The sequence below is a fragment of the Lytechinus pictus genome, chromosome 18 (assembly GCF_037042905.1).
Source record: "Lytechinus pictus isolate F3 Inbred chromosome 18, Lp3.0, whole genome shotgun sequence".
Lineage (NCBI taxonomy): Eukaryota > Metazoa > Echinodermata > Echinoidea > Temnopleuroida > Toxopneustidae > Lytechinus > Lytechinus pictus.
The window spans coordinates 2,895,001-2,911,912 of record NC_087262.1 but is presented as its reverse complement, the minus strand read 5'-3'; the positions used below and the strand labels follow the sequence as shown (position 1 = coordinate 2,911,912).

General features: G+C 34.6%; 1 protein-coding gene across 4 annotated transcripts in view; it reads left to right on the top strand.

Annotated features, from left to right (window-relative positions):
* LOC129281287 (cleavage and polyadenylation specificity factor subunit 1-like) overlaps positions 1–16,912 on the top strand; it is a 64,453-nt gene that overhangs the window by 34,731 nt on the left and 12,810 nt on the right. For all 4 annotated transcript variants that reach the window (XM_064113083.1, XM_064113085.1, XM_064113084.1 and 1 more), the window contains 11 exons: positions 505–589; positions 1,044–1,141; positions 1,518–1,608; positions 5,360–5,449; positions 5,821–5,991; positions 6,599–6,751; positions 7,226–7,342; positions 13,886–13,976; positions 14,805–14,889; positions 15,767–15,908; positions 16,878–16,912. The exon at positions 16,878–16,912 is cut by the window's right edge and continues 34 nt beyond it. In XM_064113083.1, coding sequence (XP_063969153.1) covers positions 505–589; positions 1,044–1,141; positions 1,518–1,608; positions 5,360–5,449; positions 5,821–5,991; positions 6,599–6,751; positions 7,226–7,342; positions 13,886–13,976; positions 14,805–14,889; positions 15,767–15,908; positions 16,878–16,912 — 1,158 coding nt within the window. The remainder of the gene's footprint in view (positions 1–504; positions 590–1,043; positions 1,142–1,517; positions 1,609–5,359; positions 5,450–5,820; positions 5,992–6,598; positions 6,752–7,225; positions 7,343–13,885; positions 13,977–14,804; positions 14,890–15,766; positions 15,909–16,877) is intronic.

Genomic DNA, 16,912 nt, shown 5'->3' with positions numbered 1-16,912 from the left:
TTAAAATATCCTCCTCCACTCTTTATTTAAGGTGGGGTATGTCTACCCCAATGTCAACATCCCTGTTTAAGTCGTAGTAGAGTCTTGCATATTTGCACAAGAGGTAGTGTTATCATACATAATAGCATTGTCACATTGGTCATTGTCATTATTACCATCAACGTTATTTAACAATTATGATCATCATTACAATCATTATCATCATCATTACACCATCATCATCACCATTTAGGCCTATCAAGTTCATCGTTATCACCAATAACCATCATCATCAAAGACCTCCATCATCATCATTATCGCCATCATCATCATCATTATCACCATCATCATTATCATCATCCATCATCGTCATCATCAGCATCATTATCACCATCATCATTATCACCATCATCATCATTATCATCATCACAACTTCCATCACCATCATCTTCATTTTTAAGACATTAATACAACAAAATATTATGAAATGTTTTCTATGGTTACCCCTCATTTCTTTTCATGTAGCAAAAGTGAAGATGATAATGAGAAGAGCTCACAAAGAGAGACTACGTATTGGTGTGTCTTCTGCAGAGAAAATGGACAGTTAGAGGTGGGTGATCTTTCAGAGTTTGCTCTTCATGTTGATGGTCAAACATTCTGAAGTGACTTAAGAAAAGTTTGTTACATGACGTGCTTTGATTAGAGGAGTCAGAATGTAGGTTATTGATAGCTTTAGTAGAGGCACGCAGTGTGTTATCCTGAGTAAAATTGTGTCACACTGTTCGCCGTTGTAAAACCCTTTTTGTGAATGAATGATGTTTTTGTCTCCATTATGTGCAGCCATTTATTTTAGACAATGTAATTTTTTCTTACAATTTCTCATCTTTTTATCTTTTTTGCCCCCTCCCATCTATACTGCCTCTTGCTCCCCAATACCCCTCCCCCCCCTCCATACTGTCTCTCTCCCTTCCCTTCTATACTGCCTTTTGCCCCTTTCAACAACCCTTCCCTTTGATCTTGCCCCTTTCTTTCCTCGCTTATAACCTTTTCCCCTTTCCCTACAGATGTATAGCCTACCAGACATGGTGTTAGCTTTCTTGGTCAAGAACTTTCCTATGGCTTCTAAGGTCTTAGTGGACAGCGGATCAACATTCTTGACAGGGTAAATATATTCATAATCTTCCTGTAGACAGGGGTAAGTTTACATTCCAGTCATTCCTAAAGTTGCTTGTAAATTTCCTAACAAACCAAAACTTGAGTCTCGACCCGAGAAAGACTAAACTAATTTGTGATAGCTAGTTTTAACAGAAGTACTTGCTGCTACTTTTCATGACCTTTTCTTTTGAGTCACGCCTTTCTCTTTACACCAAATTTGAGATGTCCTGATGCGCAATTCTGAAGATAACGCTATATTTTGTAGTTGAACGTCGGATAAGAAATTGCTCAAAACCTGATCTCATGTATTAATCCAATACAATTTGAGGAAGAGGATTGAATAAAAGAGACAAATTAAATATCAATATATATTTATTTTTCAGAGATCAAAGCCAGCAGCATGAAATGCTTCAGCAAGTTCAAGAAGTTCTCCTTGTTGGTCTAGGTCATGAGAAAAAGAAGATCTACATGCTGGTAAGTCTGGTATTCTTGTTATCAGGGTTCCCAGCCATCAGCGAAAATTATTTTACTTTTTCCAGTCAGGGAAAAATCAGGGAAAATGCCTCAAATGAGGGAAAAAATCAGGGAATTTTGATCAGCCCAAAAGTCGAAAGCACGGTAGTCAGTCAGACTCTGTTATGTTTTGTTGCATATCACAGGGCTCCACACTAACCCTTTTTTTCTACTGATCCAACCTATTCATGTCGGACCAGTAGATACCCAGTTTTTCAAATTTTTACTGGTCCGAACCTAAAATCTACTGGTCCCCAAAAATAAAGAAAACATAAAAAAAAGGCGCAAGTTTATTTTTCTAGCCTTTCGTTCCCCCCCCCCCCCCCAAATAAAATGAAGGTCGGAATGAAGGACAAAAAGAAAGCAAGACAGAAACGAAGAAAGAAAGAAAGAAAGAAAAGAATAAAAGAAAGGAAGGAAGGAAGAAAAAAAGAAAAGGTAAAGAAAGGATAGATGTGAAGGAAGGAAAAAAAGAAAGAACTAAAGAAGGAAAGGAAGGAAGGAATAAAGAAGGAAAAGAAAGAAAGAAAGAAAGAAAGAAAGAAAGAAAGAAAGAAAGAAAGAAAGAAAGAAAGAAAGAAAGAAAGAAAGAAAGAAAAGAAAAAAAGAAATGAAGGAAAGAAATGAAGCAAGCAATACAGAAAGAAAGAACAAATCCAGTAAGTAGTAAAGGAAAGAAAGAAGAAGCAATAAAAAAGAAAGGGTAAAAGGAGAGATGGAAAGAAGGTCAAAATAAAGAAAGAGAGGAAGGAAGGATTGAAAGAAGGAAGAAAGGAATTAAGGAAGAAATAAAGGAAAGGTAAAATGATAGATAGAAGGAAAGAAATAAAGGAAGGGAAGGAAAGAAGCAAGCAATATAAAAAAAAAGAGAAAAGAATAGATGAAAGGAAGAAAAAAAGAAAGACTGAGAGACAAAGAAAGGAAGGAATGAAAGAATAAAGGAGAGAAAGGAAGCTAGCAGTCAAAAAAAGAAAGGAAAGGTAAAAGGATAGATTTAACAAAGGGAAAAAGGAAAGAACAAGACATATATATAAGAAAGGAAGGAATGAATGTAAGAAAGAGAGAAAGGGTTGGAAGAAGGAAGAAATAAAAAACAACAAGAAAGGGTAAATAAATGATGGATGGAAGGAAGAAAGAAACAAAAAAAGTAACAAAGAATGAAGGAAAGAAAAGGGTAAAAAGAAGGAAAGAAAGGAATGAGAGAAGAGATGAATATAGGATGGATGGACTCAAGAATTAAAGAAAAAAAGGAAGGAAGGAAGAAAGGAAGAAAGAAAGAAAGAGAAAAAAGAAATAGAGAAAAATATTTTTAAAAGGAAAGAAAGAACAAATTAAAGAAAAAAGGGAAATTAAAAAAGAAAGACAGTAACAAAAAAAATGAAAGAAAAGAGGGAAGAAACAAAGAAAGATTGAAAAGAAAGAAGGAAAGAAAGATAGGAAGAAAACAGAGGAAGAAAGCTAAAACTATATATCATCAAATAATTTATCAGTTTCTTTTTGGCTCAATTAAAATAACTACGAAAGAAAGTCAGAAACCAAGTGTATCAACACACACATAAATACATATGTGGGGCTATAATGTATTCAGAAGATATCACCCGAAACCCGATCTGTTTGAACCAAAACAGAAGTGAAAATTTCTCCTTTTACTGTTTACAAATGACTAGTTACTCCAATTTTTAGGAAATATGGACATTATAAGAGCCTTTCATGAGTATGAACCGTGAATCTTTACAGTTCTGTGAGAGATTTCTGCCAGAGTTAGGCAAGCTTCGTTCGCGCAGCCAGTAGAGAATTTACCACGTGGGTTGTGTGGCTGGCTAAATGTACACTGTATGCTACTCTAGTGTGTGTATTCTGTGTGTGAATGACAGAATTTAACGGGGGGGAATAGTTTGCAGTGAATACGGGCATGTGTGCATGATGCAGCTAGCGCGGCCTCCGCCGGGTGCGCTAGCGCAGAGACGATGGCCTTACAGCGCTCGTTGGCCGCTTTTCACCAAAATTGCAGCAGATCAATGCGACCGGAACGGCGTAACGAAAAATATGCGAAGCTTTGGAGCGGATTTCTTTCTTGTTTTTTCCTCGATAAGAACAAAGTGCTATGCCTTGGAGCGGCTTTCTTTGTTTTTTGTCTCAATAAGACAAAAATGCTATGCCTTGGAACGGAAATTTGGGTGTAAAAATGGGGGTCCCCTCCGCGGCACATACCCACTATGCATTATATACTGAGTGCCCCCCCCGGGGGTCATGTCGGACCCTTAAATCTTGCTATTTTTGGAAAAATTACTGGCCCGAAAATGATATTTTTTACTGGTCATGTCGGACCAGTAAATCTTCCTATTTCTGAAAATCTACTGGCCGACAGCGATTTTTACCGGTCTGGGACCGTCGGACCGCCGCTAGTGTCGAGCCCTGCATATCAAAACAACATACATTGAATGACTGGTTATGGTGGTACTAACTAGTTTTACATTATTGTTTTTATACTGAAAATACATGTAATTCACTGCAACAACTTAGAAAACATGCGAAACTGGGAATGGTTTAAACAATTATCAGGGAATTTGTAAACTTCATCATGGAAAAATCAGGGAATTTTTTTTCTTGAAAAGCTGGGAACCCTGTATTATATAAGAGAAAGGATGTGCCAGTATTCCTAATACACCAGCGACATATTGTTTTGATAGAGGGTGTATTTAGCAATTTTTTCACCCGCATTGAGATCTTTAGGGCAAACACACTAAAGACTGTGAGAATGGGAGACTTGAAAACATAGAATAAGTACTTGTGGATGCAAAACCATATTCAGAAAGTGATTGGCATGATTATAAAATGGGTTCAAGGATGGGGCCAATGGTGAGTGTGCATACATGTCACATGTTCATGCTGATATTCTGAGCAGGGATTTTGATGTGCTAACTCAGGCAATTAGAGACACCAATGTATTTGTATTTTGACAAGAAAATTGAAAAAGATCTGACATGCTTAAGCCGATTCGATAGATTAATTCATTGATAAAACATTTCAATTTCAATATTGTGAGATAGCTGCAATAACATAAATGTTTTACTATCAGAATAAAAAAGTTGTTAGCATGGATTGTGTAGCTGCTACTTGTTTTATTGGAACACCAGATAAAACCGGGGGGGGGGGGGGGGCACTCAAATTATTTTTTGATGGGGGGTGTGCCTCACGAAACTCTGAAATGGGGGTCTAAGGAACTGACTAAAAGGGTAAAGTATGGGGTCTTGGGAAGTAAATATACCTCGCAATGTGAAAAACAGAGTCTACGGAACAGTAACACGGCACTGTAGGTATAGCGCTGTGTATGCGCTGGCCATGCATGGAACGGCTACTAGTTATATGTAGGGAGTTGCTAAACCGTACGTGCATCCTCTCGCATGCGCTGCTCGCGCTTGACAAGTTTGGCAGGGCTAGGGAACTGAGATGTCTTGTAACGGGGGTCTTGCCAGCAGGGCTGGGCGGCTTCTGAAATTTTTGTCATTCAGAATATCTAGAGAACGGAATATTAGGTCTCAAAAAGGGGGTCATCAAAGCGGCATGTCCCCGTACCACCAATATATGTGAGTGCCCCCCCCCCCCCCCTGGGAAAAACATCACTAGATTTAGATTTCGTTGGATGATCCCAGTGAATGTTGCGGAGATGACTACTCAGGCCTGATAATTTGTTTGAATTCTATTCCTACAGGCTCTCGTTGAGGATGACATCATGATCTATGAAGCGTTCCCTTACCACACAGTCATACAAGAACATCATCTCAGAATCAGATTTAGAAAGGTAATCATCTTGAAATGTAATAGGATGTGTAGGAAAATTTGAAATTGATACAAAGTTTTAGATCAGTTTTGATCAATGTTTACAGGTCAATAATACCAACTGTTCCAGTTTGGAGTGTATCTGCAGGTTTTGTTTTTCAATACTGTATGACTAATGAAAGACAACTTTTTTATTTTACATCTGCCATTTTAGAAAACTAGAAAATACTGTTTTCCACCCAATTCATTTTTTCTCCCTCAAAAATATTGCTATTCTTTATATCGAGTTGACAGTCCTGTATTAAAGGAGCCTGCTGTGGGTGAATAAATTTATTATTGTATTTATTTTGTTATGCCATTTAAAAAAAAAAATGTTTTCACTTCCTCCACCAGATCCCTCACAAGATACTGATGAAACCCAAGAAGGCTAGGACATCAAAGAAAGCAACAGCAGAGGGCGGTAGCAAGACAGAGACGGAAGCTGAACCAGAGAGTGATTCTAAGACTCCATCAAGGCGTGTCAACAGGCTAAGAGAGTTCCACAATGTTCAGACTTACTCTGGGGTAGGATTTAATTTTATTTGATGTGCTAGTATAATGTGGAAGTGTTGTATCGTAGCGGTTCTGACTCTTGCCTTGTTATCAGAGGCTTTGTAAACAATTTCTGTTTGATCATCCTATTTTTGTCTCGCCTGAACTAAGTTCGGTAGAGACCTAGTAATCACTTTTCCTGTTGGTCTGTTTGAAAATGTTAGTTTTTGTTCAACTTGCTCTCATTTCTTTATTTCTGCATCAATTAAGTTCGAACTTGGTACATATGATCCTTGGGTGATACCACATGTGTATCCATGAGGGTGGTGGGGTTAAAGGTCATCAAGAGGTCAAAAGGTCAAATGATATGAGGTCATGTCTGTTCCAAAAAATGTTAAAGTTTTTATTCAACTTACTCTCATTTCTTTATTTCTGCATTAATTATGTTGAGACATGGTACATATGATCCAAGGGTAATACCACATGTGTGACTAGAGGGTGCTGGGGTCAAATAGTCAAGTTATGTATTGTTTCGTTCTAGCATTCTGATCATTCATGTGATTTTACTCCGATGAGTGCATGTCAGAAATCTTCAGTATGTCCATTTTTAATGCTATTTTAAAAATCTTTTATCTTTTAGGTTTTCATCAGTGGCTCCCATCCATACTGGTTGTTTGTCACGTCGAGAGGTGCCTTACGTACACACCCTATGCCTGTAGATGGCGCTATATCATGCTTTGCTTCATTCCATAACGTGAACTGCCCAAATGGTTTCTTGTACTTCAACAGAAAGGTGAGATCTGATAGAAATAAAATTTCAAAAACTTGTTCAACAAATTCTGATGCTTTTTTTTTTTTTTTTTTAGAAATTCCCTATTTTTTCAGTCTTGTTAGTCATGTCATTTTAGTCATGTTTCATTATGATATTTACCTTAGTCACCATCACATTAGAGAGTTCTTTACCATTAATATTTTTGAAAATGCGTTTTCATTCTGACTCTTATTTATTTCTTTATACTAGAAAAATTTACCTGGAGTTCAGCAAGGATCTATATTGGACCTTTATTTTTCAGTACATAGATGAGGCTGCTTATGATGATGAAAACAGCCTCTTTCTCTCTAGTACTTATCTAATCAATTCAAGAAAGACATTTCAAAGTCTGAATACATAAAGAAATATAATTTTCTCGGGTCGAGATATAGATTTTTTGTAGATGCAGTAGTATTGATTGTAATCCCTTTTTGTCCCTCTCTTTGTTTCTTACAGGATGAACTTAGGATATGTGTATTACCATCCCATCTATCATACGATGCTCCTTGGCCGGTCAGGAAGGTCCCGTTGAGATGTTCGCCACATTTTGTAGCATATCATGTGGAGACTAAGGTGAGGCAGTGAATAGTTTGTGTTGTATTGTATTTATTTTCTATTCATAAAAAATTGTGCAAAATACAAGTAAAAGTTACATCAGGTATAATTACAGAATAAAATACAAAAATTGATACATAATGAATGGCTGGATTACCCTCTCAGAGTGGTAATTATTACCACTCTGTTCTGCCTAGGGGTCCAGATCATTGATAAATGAAGCAGAAAACAGTACATAAAACAAAATATTTGTCATCAAGGGGGCTACATTTGTAAGATACAATACCTGGGGGCCGTTTCATAAAGCTGTTCGTAAGTTAAGAGCGACTTTAAGAACGACTGGTGAACCTTTCTTACGCGCTTAACCATCGCCAATTAATATACCATTTAACACAAGAAAGGATCACCAGTCGCTCTTAAAGTCGCTCTTAACTTACGAACAGCTTTATGAAACACCCGCCTGCTTGTCATTCAAAATAACATTTGTTTAGATTGGTCATAAAATATCTCCTGTGTCTGTACACCTGTACCCAAAATTTTCACAAGCGAAGTCTTAAATATGTGCATAGTATGAAAGAAAAAAAAATTAAATTTCTTCTTGTAGAAATCTGTTTTAGAAAATGATCTATGTTCATCTTATGATTATCGTACAGATATTTGTATTAAGAAACTGCTTGTAGTCAACATACATAAATTGGCAAGTTTACTTTTGGTACTATATTTGAGGTCTAATCTGACTAAATTATGATTAGACACTTTGGCAAAGGATGACTCTCTTATGTTTTTTCCTTTGAGTCAATTGATTGATTGATTGATTGATTGATCGTTTATTCCATTCTCATAAAAACACATTTACACAATTATTACAAACAATGCATATGTATATACAAATATTAAAATCGAAACAATAATGCATAAAAAATGTTCATCATTTACAAAGATTAATAATGGAAAAGGAGAACCTTTGGAAAAGCCTGATATGGCTTTGCAAATTAAAAGTTCTCACAAAAATATGTATAATTTACATTAATATCTTAGAACATAGATTATACATCAGAAAGTTAAGAGAAAAAAATACAACAAACGAGACCAGAAAAAAAAAAAAAAAAAAAATTACAAGAGATAAAAAGACAAATACGGGTGGGTGAATTATCATTTATACTGTGAATACAAATGAAATTTTAGCCATTTTTTAAAAGTTGAATTGGATTTTATAATACGCATAGTTAATGGTATCTTGTTCCAAATTATTGGTAGGGTATTTCTTACATATTTTTTTGATAGAGAGGTTTTTATTTTCCATAAATGAAATAAATTACGGAGTCTAGTTTCATGGCAATGAATTTGATGATTAATTGAGAACATGGATGATATATTATTTGGTAATAAGTCTTGAAAATACTGAAAGCCAAGTAATGCAATATGGTAACTGAATAAATCAAAAATATTTAAGGTTTTTAAACGGAAAAACAAAGGAGCAGAGTGGGCATGATATTCACTACCTGTACATATACGTAAAGCCTTTTTTTGTAACTTAAACAAAATGCCGAGTTTACCTTGAGCTGAATTTCCCCATACACCTATACAGTAACTCAAATATGGCAATATAAGAGAGTTGTATACAGTAAATAATATAGACAATGGAACATTAATCTTTAATTTATACATAATACCAATTGACTTTGAGACTTTCTTTGTTATGAAATCCATATGCGCATCCCATCGAAGATTACAATCTAAAAATACTCCGAGAAAAGTAATAACATGTGATTTTGAAATAGATATGGAGTTAATACTTAAAGATATTTCATCAAGGATAATTGACCTGTAATTCTGATTATGAAATATACAAAAATTTGTTTTACTAAGATTGAGCAAAAGTCTATTCGCATTAAACCATTTTGAAGCATTATTTAATTCTTTATTAATTTTTTTTTCAACATTTTCCAAACCAGACTGTGAATAAATGAGAGTAGTATCATCGGCATACATAATATATTGAAAAACATGGGAAGATTGGGTCAGATCATTAATGTAAATTAAAAATAGTAACGGACCGAGAATGGATCCCTGTGGCACTCCACGCGAAATATTGCCGAAATCAGAAGATGAATTTTTGAACAGAGAAAATTGTAAACGATTTTCTAGGTAGCTTTTAAAAAAATTGAAAGGAGTACCACGTATCCCGTAATGAAGTAATTTTGACAAAAGTATTGAATGGTCTACTATATCGAAGGCTTTCGATAAATCCATGAAAATTCCAATACAAAATTTATTGTTTTTAATTGCCATTGTCAATTTATCCTGCAAATCAATTAAAGCATGTGTGGTTGAGTGATTACGTCTGAATCCAAATTGACAATCTGAAAGTATTTTATGTTTTAAAAGAAAATCATAGACACGATTATAAACACATTTTTCAAATAATTTTGATATACAGGGCAACAAAGATATAGGTCGGTAGTTTTGAAATAAATGACAATCATCTTTTTTTAAAACAGGAATAATCTTAGCTATTTTCAGTTTGCTTGGAAATGTACCGGTTGATAGTGATATATTAAATATATGAGTCAAAGGTTTGACAATAGCATAAATAATCTTTTTTAACACATTACATCCAATATTATCATATCCACATGATCGTGTATTTTTCAAAGACCTGCAAATTTGAATTATTTCACTTTCAGTGATAGGCTTGAAGAATAATGAGGAAGAATTTGGCTCAGTTAAATATCTTAAATGGGAATTGACAATATTCTGAGGCATGTTATTTAGATTACAACACGAGATAAAAAAAGAATTAAACTCATTTGCAATATTTTGTTCATCATCAATCATTTCGCCATTTTCTTTTGTAAAATACAAAGGCAATGTAGCTTTAGATTTATTTAAAAGTTTATTAATTGTTTTCCATGTGCCTCTAATGTCATTTTTTAGATTTCCAAATTGCGCATACAAATATTTTTTCTTTGCTGTTCTTAAAAATGTATTCACTTTATTCCTATATTTTTTAAACTTACGTTCATTAACAAGTGATCTATTATTCAAGAACTTTTTGTATAATCTGTTTTTTGTCTCACCTGCATAGCAGAGTGAGACTATAGGCGCCGCTTTTCCGACGGCGGCGGCGGCGGCGGCGTCAACACCAAATCTTAACCTGAGGTTAAGTTTTTGAAATTACAGCATAACTTAGAAAGTATATGGACCTAGTTCATGAAACTTGGCCATAAGGTTAATCAAGTATTACTGAACATCCTGCCTGAGTTTCATGTCACATGACCATGGTCAATGGTCATTTAGGGTCAATGAACTTAGACCATGTTGGGGGAATCAACATCAAAATCTTAACCTAAGGTTAAGTTTTTGAAATGTCATCATAACTTAGAAAATATATGGACCTAGTTCATGAAACTTATACATAAGGTTAATCAAGTATCACTGAACATCCTGCATGAGTTTCACGTCACATGACCAAGGTCAATGGTCATTTAGGGTCAATGAACTTTGGCCGAATTGGGGGTATCTGTAGATTTACCATCATAACTTTAAAAGTTTATGGATCTGATTCATGAAACTTGGACATAATAGTAATCAAGTATTACTGAACATCCTGTGCAAGTTTCAGGTCACATGATCAAGGTCAAAGGTCATTTAGGGTCAATGAACTTTGGTCAAATTGGGGTATTTGTTGAATTACCGCCATAACTTTGAAAGTGTGTTGGTCTAGTTCATAAAACTTGGACATAAGAGTAATGAAGTATCACTGAACATCCTTTGCGCATTTTAGGTCACATGACCAAGGTCAAAGGTCAATGAACTTTGGCCATAATGGGGGTATCTGTTGAATTACCATCATAACTTGGAAAGTTGATGGATCTTTCTCTTGAAACTTGGACATAAGAGTAATCAAGTATCACTGAACATCCTGTGCGAGTTTCAGGTCACATGATCAAGGTCAAAGGTCATGTAAGGTCAATGAACTTTGGCCACGTTGGGGGTATTTGTTGAATTACCATCATATCTCTATAAGTGTATGGGTCTAGTTCATAAAACGTGGAAATAAGAGTAACCAAGTATCACTGAACATCTTGTGCGAGTTATAGTAGTTTTCAAAATCAGCACTGCTGCTATATTGAATCGCGTGATGCAGGTGAGACGGCCAGAGGCATTCCACTTGTCTTCTTAATGCATCGTAACAAGTCTTCAGTTATCCAGGGTTTCCTAATATTTGTTCTTTTCATGCCACCTAACACCAAGGGTAAACGTTTGTTATACAATGAGGTTAAAAGTGATATAAATAGATCATACATTTGCTGTGCATCATGCTTTTTGTACAAAAAAGACCAATCAACATTATATAAATCACTTATTAATAACCTAATATTCTCATTTGTAATTTTTCTATTGGAAGAGTTGAAATATTTAATGTTGTCTTTTTTTTATTTCACAAAATTAAACAGAGCAAAAACAGGCAGGTGGTCAGTAACATCAGTACAAATAGTCCCACTCATGCATCTTGAATTATTGAAATTGATGAATACATTATCTATTAGTGTGGCAGTATTAATTGTAACACGAGTTGGACAATCAATCAGTTTGCGAAAACCAAATGAGCAGTTCAGGTTTAAAAACAAATTAGCAGCATTATTATTTACATCATAATTACTAGTTTTCGAAAGATCTATATTGAAATCACCTGTAAGTAACAAATCATTATTAATATGTGATATCTTAAATAGCATATCATTATAGAAACTTAGAAAATTATCAAAGTTAGAGTTTGGCTTCCTATAAATTACTCCAGTGGTATACCTTACAGTTGGCCCAACCTTGAGATTCACAAACAAATATTCACAAGTTGTGTTATCATAAGTATCAAATGTATCTTTTCGAACAGTGAATGGAATATTGTCTTTTATAAATAATGCAACACCTCCTCCTCTACTGCCTAATCCTACTCTATCTGAATGTATAAATGTATAACCCTGTAATTGAAAAGGAATGACTGGTTTGCCAGATATCCAAGTTTCAGATATAGCAATTATTGAAAATCTAACTGACAATATATCAAGTAAGTATCCAATATTTTAATTCCTTGTTTGTAAATAATGTATATAATTTCAGTCTCATTCATTATGAATGAGACTGAAATTATATACATTATTTACAAACAAGGAATTAAATTCACTTGGAGTTAGGCATGAGCAAGTGTCACTTGGAGCATACATGCACACGTCAGGATCAATATCTATCAATGGATTACCCATTAAAAAATATAAAGATACAAACATTGTTGAAATTTTTATTTGCATGTATTGAAGAGAAAAAAACAAGGTACATTCTGGGAATGCAATAATGATACTGAGAATCATCTGCAGAAATACCAAAAAATGATATCAATCTGTAATTTTGACCCACCGTCATATGTAAACAATCTGAAGAGAGGTTATATAAAAAGTCCATCATAAAATATGAAAAGAGAACTTCATACATGAAATGAAATGTTAAGTGTAAATATACAACATTTAACAACACTGATATAAACATTAGAATAAAACAACATATACAATGATAGTACTTTGACGAAAGTCCTATCAGGAAAATGTTCATGTCAAGTGTGGGGAAACTGGTTCATTCCTCCAGGTATTTGTCCAGTTTAAATAGCTTACATTAAACTAATCATAAGCTTAGTTACATTCTGATTTTTGTCTCACCTGCATAGCAGAGTGAGACTATAGGCGCCGCTTTTCCGACGGCGGCGGCGACGGCGGCGGCGGCGTCAACACCAAATCTTAACCTGAGGTTAAGTTTTTGAAATGACAGCATAACTTAGAAAGTATATGGACCTAGTTCATGAAACTTGGCCATAAGGTTAATCAAGTATTACTGAACATCCTGCCTGAGTTTTATGTCACATGACCAAGGTCAAAGGTCATTTAGGGTCAATGAACTTAGACCATGTTGGGGGAATTTGTTGAATTGCCATCATATCTCTATAAGTGTATTGGTCTAATTCATAAAACGTGGAAATACGAGTAACCAAGTATCACTGAACATCTTGTGCGAGTTATAGTAGTTTTCAAAATCAGCACTGCTGCTATATTGAATCGCGTGATGCAGGTGAGACGGCCAGAGGCATTCCACTTGTTAGTCATTTGAGTTGATCTTTGCTATTGATTACTTTGGTGCCCATTTCCTTTTCTTTGAATAGGGCAATGATGCGACCGTCCGAACTCCATGCACTCTGAACTTTTGCACATGCTTTAGCCGAGTTTAAGAGTTCTTGATTTCTGGATGTAAGATCCTCTACAATTGATTTATTATGGCCCTTTAGTTTTCGTCTATTCCTAAGGATCTCCTGTCTCTTCCTGTATGTTTTTAGCTTTACTATTATACCCCATGGTATCTGTTTTCCTTCTTTCTCCTTTTTTTTCCCTACTCTGTGGCTCCTATCAATGTCATCTACCTTTAACTCTACATGTAGGATGTTATTTATAGGCTTATGTAGTAATTAAAAACTACCCTTTGCAAATAATGCTGGCTTTATCTTTGTCGTTGTAGACATATGCAGTTGTCACAAGTGTACAAGACACCAGGACACACATATGGAAAGTAACAGGTGAAGAGATAGGAGAAGAACCGGTAGAAAGAGGTAAGAAAAACATCATAATATTCAGTGACAATATCAATAGAATTGGGGGAGTTGCATTCAGGAAAGGATTGAATATTTACTTTTATTTGTTTTATTTCTAGTACTTTTCATGTCATTTTAGAACGAAGTAATAGAATGTCCATTACAGAGAATTATTTTTCGAATTCATTTTGGAAATATGCCAAGAAATGTTTGATAATTTCTGGCTTTTTATGTCCCCTTTGTGTGTGAATATTGAATATTTACTTTTATTTGTTTTATTTCTAGTACTTTTCATGTCATTTTAGAACGAAGTAATAGAATGTCCATTACAGAGAATTATTTTTCGAATTCATTTTGGAAATATGCCAAGAAATGTTTGATAATTTCTGGCTTTTTATGTCCCCTTTGTGTGTGATACCATATACTTGTTTCTGTGTGCAGCTATCTTTCAGGGATGTTCCTGAATTTTTCTAATGCAATAATCAGGAAGTTTTGCACAAGACACAGTTTATCCTATGTGTATCTAATATAACTTCCCCATTTTCTCTGAAACCGTTTGTTTTACATTCAATTCAATTTTATTCACATCTCTTTAAAAACATCAAAAGGTCAAGTTTACAAATCAATACAAAATACAACATACATTATACATAACATTATAAAGAAATGGTAAAGATGAAGTGAGGAGGATGTGGAGATTACAAAGCTTTCTTTCTCTGTTTATTTGAGATAAACTTTTGATGGGTTTAAATCAAATTCTCGCTGCCTTGTTTGTTTTTTATTCAATGATTTCTGTAGTCATAATAGATTTTTTTTTATAAATTTCATTTTCTAAAAATACTTCAGATGATAGGTTTGTGCCAACGACCAAAGACACATTTTCTGTACAGCTTTTCTCCCCAGTTAGTTGGGATGCCATTCCTAATACAAGGTAATTCATTCTTATTGTATTCATTTCATTCATTCATTACTTCATGTCTGTTCTCATTGATCCAAATAAGTCATGTAGAATTTTACTTTGAATGTTATCTTTATGAAGAGAATTCCATATTTTACAATTTGAAATTTTTGAAGGAACGAACGTCACTGATGATAATAGTAGAAATGATAATGTTTCATCTGACGTTCATTAAAGATATGAAGATTCATGCAGATTATCAAACAGATCTAAACATTGAAATCTGATTTATTCCATGATATAAATTTTCCTCACCTCTTTCCTGTACATTTCAGAGATTGAAATTATTGTCCAAAATTAGTGTAGGTAATTCATTAAAAGTAAAAGACAGTAGTTGCAGCAAACGACTATTTCATGAGAAACTCTTCTAAATCAAGGTTTATAGGCAAAATATTATCAAACACCTAGATCTAGTACATTAATGTAAACTTATCTTTGAAAAATCATGAAGATTTAGCTCAGAATCAATAATTCTGATGATCACCAACACAGAAAAACATGTGTGGGATATTGTATTAATATTGCTTCGAAAACTACCCGACATTTGATGGAATTCCGTGCTTATTTTGCTAATTTCTTCCAGAGCTATTTGGCACTTTTTTTATTTATGCATACAAACACTTTGGTGGTAATTTCATTGGATTCTGTTTGAAATCATTTTGAGGTTGCTACCACAACTGGTATTGATCTTTAAAGCTTTTTTTAGTCACTCTCTAATCTACCACCTTGTGAAAGCAAGGAAGTTGTGTAAAGGGTTTATTCAGAATAGTGTATAAAGCAGTAGAAAATCTGCCATGACTTAAAGCGACTTTGCAAATGAATTTCATTGAAATGAATGTTTTGATTTCAGAATTGAGTATGAACCAGCAGAGACTGTAACCTGCTTGAAAGTTGTTAATTTGAACTGTGAGGGTACTATGACAGGAAGGAAAGGCTATGTAGCCGTATCAACTACACATGTCTACTCGGAGGACCTGCAGACCAGAGGATCGGTAAGAGATCTTCAAATTGGCAACAATCACTACAGTCCATGAAAATAATATGTTCCGAAGCAGTCAATGTTTGGTTTTAAGAATTGTTTGGGAGTCTTTGCCTATAATTTAATGTCTACTCACAGACTAACACAGCATTTTGACTTAAAGCTAACTATTAAAAAAAAATTAAACATCTGCAACTGAACTTAATCAAATTCTATATGAGTGACAACTAGCAAATGTGAGTAAGGTAATCAACAATGAGCAACAATGAGCCGATCAAGCATCCCAAGGCAGCTTCAATGCTCAATTTACCTCAACATACCTCATTTTAGCTTGCATCACCTCACTTAAATGTGTGCAATGCTATTGAAGCTCCTTCGCAGCAGAGGGGTCGCTACCAAATATTTGTATGCTGTGTTAATCTGCGCATTGGTGCATTTGGCTAATGCAGCAATGCGCAGCTCAAAACACAAAGGTATGAGTTAGGCTGTAGTGTTAACAATAGGATACTGATTATTTTAAGTGGGGTGATGTTGATGACACTGTTATGATGATCATAAAATGAAATGGAATGGGGATGTTGTAATTGACACAATGATAGCAAGATCTGTTACTAATACAGGCATGATATTCTCCCGATTAAATCGGAATTCCGATTTTTTTTTTTTTTTTTCAGATTTTTTTTTTTTTTTTAAGTGAAATCCTTTGCCCAAGAACATTCTCATGTAGTTTTTACTGCTTTTTAAAGTCAAATGATAAAACTATCAAGCAGACTCACCTTGAAAAATCACTTTCGATTTCTTTACTATGCAAGAGCTTGTAACCCCGAACGGGGCGCCATGGACTTCGGCGGTGACTTAGCGACCCTTAGCTATTTTTCCAGATTTTTTTTTCAGAGGGGAATATCATGCCTGCTAATATCTGTAAAGTCAATCAAGACATATGCAGATCCATGCATTAAATTCATATATCTTTTCTTTCCAGGTTTACATCTATGATTGTATTGAGGTTGTGCCTGA